Below are 11,804 nucleotides of genomic sequence, written 5' to 3'. Positions count from 1 at the left end.
CATGTGCAAATTCAATAAAAATTTCCCGCCAATAAAGAAACTTTAACCATCGATGTTCAGGACAGTAGACAAATAATATATCCCTGAGCCGGTATAGTTCCGGTCGTTATATTCTTTAATCTGAATTTTCAAACAAACTCAGAACTTTACTCTTACTAATCCTGCCTTAGGAATTAAACTTTTTAAGATTTGTGGTGAAGAGAAAGTTTTGAAAAGCGCCAAAACAAAGCCTACGGTTAGTTAAGGGAGAGCAAGAGAGTTAAAGAAGGAGATGAAACAAAGAGGGGTAGAGTGGGGGGGGGGAGATAAAAGAGTAAAATTAGTTCAATATTCCCCGTTTTTGTGTGCCAATAATCTTATTTCCACTTTTTTATATAAGAAATAAGAGTTATGCATATGCTTTAGCATGGAATAAAAAGTAAAACGAATACTTGGTATTTATTTAATAAACACTTCAATATATTTATTGTGTCCGTTCAATAGTCCTTGTTCAGTATTTTTAAATACATGTTTATAAAAACTAATTCCTATAGGACTTTCCTGAAAATAATAATAATACATTTTGGAATATGAGTTAATTCTTCAAAGTACATTTTCAAATAAATTGTCTGAACTTGTATTTTTTACAATTATCCTCGGGTGATTTGAACTGGGTTTTATGAATCGACTCGGGGCACAGTGATGTAAGAAAACTAAAATGATTGAAAAATAAATTTTCTGCTTCCCTGAATTAGAAATTGGCGTTTATTTTCAAGAGTTTATATTTGTATGTAAACATTATCATGTACCATCACAAAAAATTGTTCCGCTTATTATGTACAGTTTGCTTATGAAATACATGTTTTTATTTATGCTTAGCCTGGTTGAAAAGTCGTGTTTTATGTTGTCAGCGGGTTGCAACTATAAATTTGTATTGTTTATCATTTAAATATGTATTTTAACAAGTGGAAATATCGGAAATATTTTCTTTGTGCTTTAAAACTATCCTTTTACATGATAAGTGCAAATTTTTATTATTATTTTCTATCGTAATGGATATTTTTTCCTTCTTATTACCTCTTCCAAATTTGCGTTAAAACATCCAAAGTACATATATTTACAAGCGCAAGGCTAATTAATTATGTGTCCATTTCCTTAATAGGTTTACTGATAATGTGCAGATGATAGCATTTTCACTGTTAATCCACAAACTGGAATTCTTTTTATTGTAGTCCAGTTTGGTGGCGAGCATAACATTTTTCCAACTCATTTGTAAATATAAATAATTAAAACTAACTTATTTCTGTGACTTTTCACGTAATACAAGAAAATTAAAAAAAACCAATATTTGGTTAGAAAATTATTATTTTCAAAGGGAATAAAAAAATATTTGTTTAAGTTCAGGTATTGTAGACCAATTAAAATAGAATTTTAATTTAATTCATGGATAGAAATGATAGCCATAGGGTAGAACAAATCTAAAATATCTATACGTTCCCCGAGTTGTGAATAGCATTGAGTTGAGGCTTTCTTCCTCTGGGTACATAAAAACGGCTGACTACTCCTTGAGCTGACATCTCCTGTCTCGAATCTAAGAACGATGCATATTTGAAATATAGATTATACTAAACGAATATATTTCTACGATATTGACAATTTTCAAATACTAACACATTTCATATAGATATTTCCTTCTACAATATAACTTTATATTTGTATTACGCAAAAGAAATTCATGTGTGTTGTGTTATTTGTATATTACTCGCCGTATATAACATAGCTTTATGTTAAATCTGTAATATTGAACATACTTTCTTTTGAGTATTCACTTGTCCCTTAATACATTAATACACCTCTCGACTACCCTAAAGTCGAAACATGTAGCAGTGAAGGTGTTAAACATTACTAACTGTAAATTAAATTTATTTGCAGTTTAATCTTTGGGCTTGAAACCATGACCACCAAATACATTTTTATTTTTTAATAATTGAATTATTTTTAATTTGTGAGTATGTTTTAACAAATAAGTTAACATTGGTTTATTTAAAAAAATGTTCTTCGATAGATGTCCATTTTAATGTTATTTAATTTTTAGATTTCGTTGTCAACATTCATTACATGTTGTAATTAATACACTTAATATTGTGTCCATCTTGTTATAATATTTGTACTATACTCGTATGTGTACTTTATTGAAAAAAATAAAGTGTAAGTTAATAAGGAAACAACTATTGTTAATCTCCACTAAAATAATTTTAATAACAAATTATACCCGCATATACATAGTGAGATATACATTTGCACGAGTTTCATTTATTTTGTTATGGTCTTAGACCGTCTCTTATTATGTACTTAGACTTAATGAACACTAATCTTTATCAATATAAAAGAAAACCTTGTGATAAAGATTTGATCGAGTCCATAAGATGTAAGCAACATATGTGACTGAAGTATAATATTTTTTCATTATTTTTATTGTTTATTTTATCTAGCACATACTGCTTGAAATGAATATAAAACGTGCATTTTGAAGCTTAACTCATATGTTTAATGGTTAATTAAACTCATATAGAGTGATGGGTAATTCTTAATAGAGATTATACAGTGTACACGAATATTATAGATTAGACGGTGTTACACTACTGTCTGTTATATCATAAAACTAGTCATTATTTGATTCAGCAATTATTTATATCAGTTCAGAAGGAAATGGGTTATAGGAAAAAGTTTATAGGAAACAGGTTATAGGAAACATTTATGGTTATACAACTATTGTCAGATATACTGACTTTTGTCCAAATTACCCGCTATCTGTACCACTCTGCGGCGGTTCTAATCTTGGACTCACTATCAATGTACGTAATGACGTACATGATAGATGACATGACGTGATGTGTGATGACGTAAGTACCTAATGGTGTTTTATCTTTTCTCCATACATTAGAGGTAGCCAAACAATATAACTGGAATATAGCTAAATTCAAATATTTTAAAATATAAACTTTTTAAATAGAACAAAACTGTTTTAAATGTTTTCACTTCGATCAAACTATAAAGTAGAATATACCTTCATTTTGTTTTATTCTATCGTATAATTCAAATTGGACGGTTGTATAAAATCTTCTGAGTAATAGATCTTGAGTAATAAGACTCTTAGAAACAATACTCTCCGATTTGCTAAAGTGTACAAAGACGAGTTCGATGAAAACATTATCACCAATCCTCTTAAGGTTTGAGGAACGTAAACTCCATTGCGGAATAAATGGTCGCTCGTTCAGGATGTTTGTCAAAAAGTTTCGAACTGTTCGAACTTCAAACTTCCCCTGTAGCTCGCGCCAGCTTAGCTTACTTTAGGTATTATTTTGTCAATCTCCGTGAGACTGAAGTGGCCTTTTGCCTTAACACAGTGAAGAGTTTCATTAACTCGACCAGAAGATTGTTGCGAAGATTAGGATTACTTAATATCGATAGTAACAACCGAGATTGATTGGTTTTCGTATGGTGTCTGGATATCAATACTTGAATACATTGATTTTAAAGTAACTGGTTTCTCCAATAAACAAATAGTGTTGAAGCAACTTGTTCTCAATATGAATTTAATATTTTTATCCAATTTAGCTGTAAGTTTTTGTTACCTTTTCAGGTGAGATTTCTTTCCGTACACTGTAGCATATCATTCAATACATGAAGAAACAACGTTGTCCATCATTAAATGCTGCACTGCATTTGAACTTGAAAAGAGAAGATCGTACAAAAATACTTTAAATATACACTAAGTGGCCTGCAATGATTCAGGTCGCGTTGACGCAGCCAATCGCGTTGATGAAAATAAAAAACAAAAGAGGGCTTAAGTGAGAACCTTGGAGCACGCCTGACAAACACAGGAAAAGGGTATGTGAACTCTTTCACCAAGATAACTCGACAACTACTGCAACAATGTTCGATAGAATCCAAAGTCCATCCAGCAGTTTAGCAAATCAAAAGTTTATAGAATGGTCAAAATATCACTTTAGGCATCACAGTAGACATTGCAAGAGGCAAGGAACTATTTTACAATGGATTCATGCATATACTTCATGCTCGTTGGATTGTAGAGAGGAACAGCTGCTGGACATTGATCGTGGACAACGCAGAAATCCCGATATGAAGAAAAAGCCATGTTATAGATACTTGGAGACTGACTAGTTCTTCAATGACTAGTTTGAACTTCATTGAACGTGGCTAAGTCTATCTCAAGAGTAGAGTATTAACATTATATCATTTATCACCTGATAACTATTTAACGGAATTTAGCTAACTCGATGGAAAAGTTCTTTGTACATGAGTTAGTTAGTGAGGGAAATCACAATTGGAACCCTCCAAAGCAGCTGAACGTACTATGGGACGTGGAACAAATTGACCACAGTTACACGGCCTGAGTGAGAAGTCCGGTAATGAGTTCAACGCCCTCACCCCTTGTTTGGAGTTAAGTGAATTAAAATGAAACAGTAACGTCAGTGCCCTTTTCCATCATCCTTTCCCTCTCTCATTTCCTAATTTACGCACTTTTTTCTGTGTAGGTTCCTGTCTCTGACAATGTCAAAATAGGAAAACAACATGTATTTCCAGATGTTATGCATCATTGATTAACAATCCAATCGTTGAAGTAGATTAAATTTTAAAAGAGTGAAAATTATGTAATGCGACATTGTAAATAACACTGATAAAATCTCAGTGATTTTAAATATAAACCGATGCTGACAATAAAGAATTGTATATGTTTTTTTAATAATTTTAATATTTTCTATTAAATTGGATTAATGTTAATTAAATTTAAGTGATGTTATGCTGCGCTTTGTTGGCAGATACAAGATAAAAACCTAACGCAATTTGCCTAGTACCTTTATATTTTAGCACAAACATCAGCTTGTATATGTCCAGAAATAGTGGATTATACTGCATACCTTAATATATGATGTCTATTATGAATGTAATGTAATACTTTTTTATCGATTGTCAGGATCTGGCAGGAGATTACAACCTATCGGTCACTGGCGTTTACGAGTTTAACAACTACATCCCCAAGGATATACAAGAGATGGAGAAGATCGTTGCTGACACCTACAGGAGGACTAGAGGTATTTACTTTTCCAAACCAATTATCACTTAAACTGACAAAACATGTTATAATTCTCCTATTCATCTAAGTACATGAAGTAAACAATAAAAGACTAGAGTTGAATTATTTTTTAAACTTCAATGTCGAAACTTGAACATAGCGCTCACTAGCGTTATGATAGCCCCCTCACCATTGCTTCCATCACCTCGACTTGAACATAGCGCTCACTAGCGTTATGATAGCCCCCCTCACCATTGCTTCCATCACCTCGACTTGAACATAGCGCTCACTAGCATTATGATAGCCCCCACACCATTGCTTCCATCACCTCGACTTGAACATAGCGCTCACTAGCGTTATGATAGCCCCCCCCCCACAATTGCTTCCATCACCTAGAACGTGATTCCAATTCCAAGTGCATCAATGTTATTGTTCCTTTAAGTTATTCTGCTTACTTCCACTATTGTTCAATGGCTATCCCATGTTTATATAATGTCCATACAATAACAGTATCAGATAATTGAGGGACGGACTGTGGAACAGACAGTTCCCACTAAAATAACAAAAACACATAATAATTAAAAACGGAGATAATATTCTTGATGCACGCGAGTCTGATGAATAGTTTTTAAATGTAATTTAATTTCAAATTATTTCAAATGTAAAAGATATCAGTATTAGACTATTTAAATAAAAATGGACTAGTTTTGTGGATTTCGAACTGTTTAGAGTGTTTACATAAAATATGGTTGGATGAAGTGACTTGTTTTTATTCGTACAAAATGCTATTGCTTAAAAAAGCATATTTTCCTATCGATTTTTCCTATTGAAAAACATGTAATTTTCATTAATTTCATTTAATAAAATATATTATTTTCTTAAGTGATAAAAGAATAAAAACAACTTATTCTTTGAATCTATAACTATATATTTTAAAATCCATACATTTATTACTAAGTTTCCCCCAATGTATCCCTCGTAGAGTAATCAAAAAGTATGTTTCCACTTTTTACGTCTTCAGGGAATACCTTAAAGGGCTATGAATTAGAACAAAAAATGTTTTCCCAACCAAAAGCCAATTGTATCACATCAAAGTGGAATGACTTTGGAGCTTCTTGCCTTGCCCTCATTAAAAGAGATGATTATGTTTAGTCCTACCTGAGCTATGTTTTGAGCTTATCTGTGAGCTGTAACTAAATTTTCAATATCAAGAAAAGAGTTGCTCTCGTGATGTTTTATCTAAGTTCCGGACTTCCCAGCAAACCTTTAGGACCACTTCAGTATTCTGCTCTTACAAGAACAAAATTATTAGTCATTTTCCAGGCACGTTTTAGTTCTCTTAAATTATTGTAAATTATTAACAATTCAAATACTTACATAATACTTTTTAGAACACCATTTATCTAACTATGTTGTGCAAATGTAGAGTATAACTCCAGTTTACCTTCCTTTTTAATGCAACGTCTAAACTCTTACGCTGTCGCGCACCTGACTCCTCTTAGAGCAGCGTCTGTAATCTGAGTGTTGCAGACTTGACTCTGGAAGGTGAACTGGAGATAAGATTTATATTGAATCAACACCTCACACCACAGCTGAGTGATATTTAGATCTAGTAGACAACGTTCTGTTTAGTTCTGCCCCCGTACTTACGTCTACAATGAGGCTGTGTCACCCATAACCACCGCTAACTTCATGTGAAATATCTAACGAAGTTCCACACGGATCAATACGAGTGCAGTCTCAGTTGAGACAGAAGTTTGCATTACACAAGCCACCATCACGCCTCGTACAAATCTGGGGTTTACTGAGGATCTAAAACTTTAAACAAATGTTTCTCTCTCAGACCTGACGTATTACACTGTAAAGGGGTTCCCAAAGTGACTTTATAGACTAGCTTTCCATGAGGGTGTCGGTTTTAAAGCGTATATATTACAACTTCCTATATTATAGTAGACCACATTGGTATGTAATATTTTTTTCGTCGAAAAACATAGTATTATTTATCTTTTTGAGTTAAACTGATATTGTAAAATATATGACTAAATATTTTGGATTATTGGTTGTATTATAATATCAACTACACCATAATAAGTATAACATTGTATCTAAATGCCGACATAGATTGAAATTACTTTCCTGACTGACAGATTTATGATCATTCACATAAAAGGAGCACACTAATCTGTGTTTTGCTCATCAGTTTATCTTTACACAGTAGTGATCAGATCTTCTCTACCTATTTAAGTTTCTACTATTTCTTGTATACTATTATTGTCTAAGAGATGCGCGGCAATTCGCATAGTAAAAGCATTGTTTTAAATTCTATAAAGGAAGTTTTCTTAAAAGATCGATCGTCCGCCACAACAATGTAGGTTTAGTTTAGGTTGAAATGGGAGGGAATCAAAATTGTTTAGAATTTGAAATGACACTTTTTTCTTATACCATAACTTTATAACTAGATAAATTTAACGCTAACCAGCAAACACATAAGTAAGTATTAAATCAGCCTTAGTCAATCATATACAGACGGACTATTTAAAAAAGTATAAATATAAGTATTATCTAGTTTTCTTATGGTGCTATAACTGTTGTTTATGTCTGACGTCAATTTTAAGTGTGTTAAGCTAAAACAAATATGATTTGCGAAAAAAATTAATTTGATTTTTTTAACTCTTTCAGTACTTTTCCATTCAGGCCTCCATCAAGCTAGTGCTAGGTGTTGATCTATTTCTTTGTTAGAAGATAGTCCTCTGCCGATTTCAAGAACATCAAGGTTGTGTGCTTATACAATGTAAAGCAATAAGCTCTCGGTTGCTACACTATTATTATAGAGTTCTCAAAATCAAAGGGATAATATGATACAAATTATAATTAGAATGGAGTATTGCATGGTATAAAAGATAACAAATGAAGATGATCACGCTCAGGCTTTTAACAAGCGTAATACTAAAAGCTGTGTCACAACCCACAATCAGATAGTTTCATAACTCTTATAAACATCTCATACTAAACGGTCCTTATCGGAAGGAAAACGTGAAGACTGGGTTATAACAAAAGCCTCTGTTAAATATGATGGAAGAGGCTGTCGTGGATAAAATATTCAAAAAGAAAATCGAGAGCGCCGGAAAGTTGTAACTCAGTTACGCTTGACTTCTACATAGCTTCTAACGCAGTAATTTAGCTGGAGACGGCTATTTCTCCTCCGGAGGAGTTGCATTCTCATAGTACTGATATTGCCTCTTCACCACACCTCTAACTGCGCTGTCTTACCGACTTTATACAAATTGGAATTACTCTTTGTAAAGTTTGCTGAAACATTCATTGTTACTCCTGATTCAAATAAAAATCTTTATTCCTGGTAATCAAACTAAGAGTATTTATGATTTTCAACGTATTTCAATGTAAAACCGTTTTAAAATTATGTAAAACTGTACTTAATAACTCTTTTAGGCACACTATATTTTCTTAATATATATATATATATATATAATTTTACACGTGTTTAGAAGGTCTACATTTGTATATTTAATTGGTTATTATTTATTTATTTATTTAGAGGTTAATGTACACTGATGATGGTTGAAAACCGAAACACGTGTATATCAATAAAAAGATTTTAAAAAGGGTTTTAGTTACTTTTCATTACATTAATATATATAGATAACCCTATAAGTAGAGTTAATAACATTATATATATATATATATATATATATATATATATATATATATATAATGTATATATATATACGAGTACTATATGTATATAAAGCAATTGGAAGTTAGAAATAAATTTATGTAAAAATACATTTCAAAAACTGTTTTAGAGTAGTTTTTCGTTTTGAGAATTTAAATAATGCTTAGTAAAGTTCATGGGATTAATTTCATGATCAAAAGAGACAATTTGTGCTGATTAATTTAACCAAAAATTAAGGTGTGTTTATGTAATATATCATACTCTAATTTTAACACTTTTGATACAATAGTTTTTATATTCAATTCAAAGAAAAGTACTTCATTAATATTATATATATATATTCATGTTCACATGAGCAAGAAATGTTCTTGCAAAGGCCATAAAATGTGTTCTACTACATCTTATTTGTCCAGTTGTAATACAAACACTGGAGATAGATGTAACTGCACTTACATATGGAATTGGAATGGCTCCTAGCGATGTTTACTTATCCCTCCTTGTCATTTTAATTGCTATTAGAAAACCTTTTTAGAAGAATATCAGTAAAATGTGGTTATAATTGACGCCAGAGTGATAGCCACGTAGAAACGGTGGGGTTTAGCCAAAAATGTATATACAGTTTTAATGTTTATAAAATTCCTGTAAATACTAAAAATCTGAGTTGTATCACGTAAATACATGACCTGTTCGTAAACTGTTTAATTGCTACTGGATTAATTATAATACTTTTTTCTGTTAGACTAATATATTATTAAAAATACTTTTTCTAATATATTTTAGAGTCAAGGAGTTTAATATATTATTAAAAATGTGTATGTGTAGTTTAATATATATTAAAATTTAATGGTATGTGTTTTCTTATATATCATAAACTTATTCCTTTTGCATTACTATAAATTTTTATTCATTATAGACTACTTTACAAAAAATTGTGAAGATAGACACTTTTACGACATTCCACTAACGGTAGGACAACGTTCTTCTGATACCGTGATTCATTTGAAAATTTGGATATATGGGCACCGTTCTGTCACACAAAACTGTCGAACATAATAATAGGGCATAACTTTATATTAACCTACTTTAAACACTAGAATAACATACCGGCTATTTATGTAACGAAATTCAATGTCCGATTTTAGTGCAAGGAGGTTGTAGAAAATAGGTGTGAGTCCGAAATATCTATTTAAGTTCAGCTTTTTGAAAGTTATAACACTCATTTTTCAACCCATTATTGTTGTTTATGATACTTAAGAGATTATCATTTTATAATTTATAATAATTGTATGAAGAATACTTTCCAATTTAGACGCTTTTTTAGATGTGTGTTGAAAAAAGTTGTATTTTTTTGTTCAAGCACATTATTTATCTGCCTAATGGTCAAATGGTTTGACCATGGCATATTGTTTTATGATATATGAAACACATACATTGTGTGCGCGAATCTTTAAATTTCATTATATTCTACGGTACGTAGGAGATTTTAAGTTGTATTTCACATACTGTACTTCCTTTCGTAGGTAGATTTTCGCCTCTTGTATAACAAATCATTATATCAGTGCTCTTTTTACAGTCTACGTGTTCGTTGGAGAGCATATCGCTTTGGTGGACTTTGTAAGGTGTCTACAGCAGCGTAGACTGCTGGAACAGGGAGACTACGTAGTTATATCAGTGGACGACGAGATATACGACCCTGACCACAAGCGTAGCATCGTGCAACGCGGTAAGACTGTGTAATTATGATGTAAGTTTAACTTAGAAAGTTTAAATTTTTAACTCCTGATTTTCGGCCTATAAGTAATTGGCCACGAAAAGAACATTTGACACCTAAATTTTAAAAGTTTCATGCGCTGTGGCTATTTTGGATTTAAATTTGAATTGGTTAAAGATATAGTGTCTAAGATTGGTTTTGAAGGTATTATACTTTGATTGTTTTATTATTTAATGATTTTTATAACTGGGTATTTTGTAAAAAAACTATATAAAACATCATGTACAAAAGCGCTGTTCCAGAACACTATGAGGACCTACAGTTTCATTCAAAAGTCGTTTAGAGCTGTGTCATTTTAAATGTGTTATTTCACCAGTCGAGGTTAGAGTTAAGAAGCCCTCTCTAACACTTAGCCTAAGGACCAACGGCTTAAAAGTGACTTCCGAACCACCACCAATGGCCGGGCAGGCGGGCTGCTTGCAAGGACAGGATCGCTCAGCAGTCACACATCCAAGCAGCAGCCACGCTCGACGTTGTCTGAATCGGTTATCTCGCGATAACAGTTGTACCCGCTACAATGCGCCATTGGCAATTGCGGCGGAGGGTCCATAGTCCACAATGTTAGAGTAAATATTACGGTGTAGTACTGTAGATGGTAAGGAAGTAACAGCTACCTTCTGTTCCAGACGGCCTGTATTAGTAACTACCAAGTGATAGCTGTTGTTTATTAATTTCATTTCAATAAAATTTTACTACATCGTAGTAGTAGCTGCGACTATTTACTTGTTTTTTCACTTCGCCCAATAATTGACCTTATTAGTCTGATTTACGAAGTCAGTACTAACACTTCACTATAGATTTCCATTATGCTCAGTTTAGTTCGTATAATATGGGTTGAAAATGTCTTTTTACGTACTATATTACAAGTGATGGATGATATGCGCGTAGTTAATGAGTGATGTTTGGTCTTGAATTGGAATTATTGACCTAAATATTGTACCGATGCCCCTGTTAAACGTCAAATACTTTTAGAATCTATTTTCAGTCATGGAATTACGGGATGTTCGTAATTTTGAAAGTAAAATTAAGGTAACGTATTTGAAAGTAATTTAGTTTTCTACATAATTTTAATAGTTTTCAGGAAATAGGTTGTTCCCTTTATGTACAGAATTAAGTGAAATTTAAAATTCCTTATCCCCCTTTTAAAATCATGCAAGTGTGCATACTCCGTCATCAAGGAACAACATAACCACATATCTGATGTTAAGATTTTAGTATCTGATAAATGTAAAGTGTAAGAAAGGATGTAATTTGCAGTAAAT

At 32.1% G+C, this 11,804-nt stretch overlaps 1 protein-coding gene across 1 annotated transcript in view; it reads left to right on the top strand.

The window, feature by feature from the left end:
- The first annotated feature begins 4,986 nt into the window (after positions 1–4,986).
- Positions 4,987–11,804, top strand: part of LOC124356189 (guanylate cyclase 32E-like) — a 42,806-nt gene continuing 35,988 nt past the window's right edge. Inside the window, exons 1-2 of the mRNA XM_046807373.1 lie at positions 4,987–5,096; positions 10,345–10,494. Coding sequence (XP_046663329.1) covers positions 5,057–5,096; positions 10,345–10,494 — 190 coding nt within the window. The 5' untranslated portion in view covers positions 4,987–5,056. The remainder of the gene's footprint in view (positions 5,097–10,344; positions 10,495–11,804) is intronic.

The sequence above is a fragment of the Homalodisca vitripennis genome, chromosome 2, assembly GCF_021130785.1.
Source record: "Homalodisca vitripennis isolate AUS2020 chromosome 2, UT_GWSS_2.1, whole genome shotgun sequence".
NCBI lineage: Eukaryota > Metazoa > Arthropoda > Insecta > Hemiptera > Cicadellidae > Homalodisca > Homalodisca vitripennis.
The sequence above is the reverse complement of the archived record's forward strand: the minus strand, read 5'-3'. Positions and strand labels throughout refer to the sequence as shown.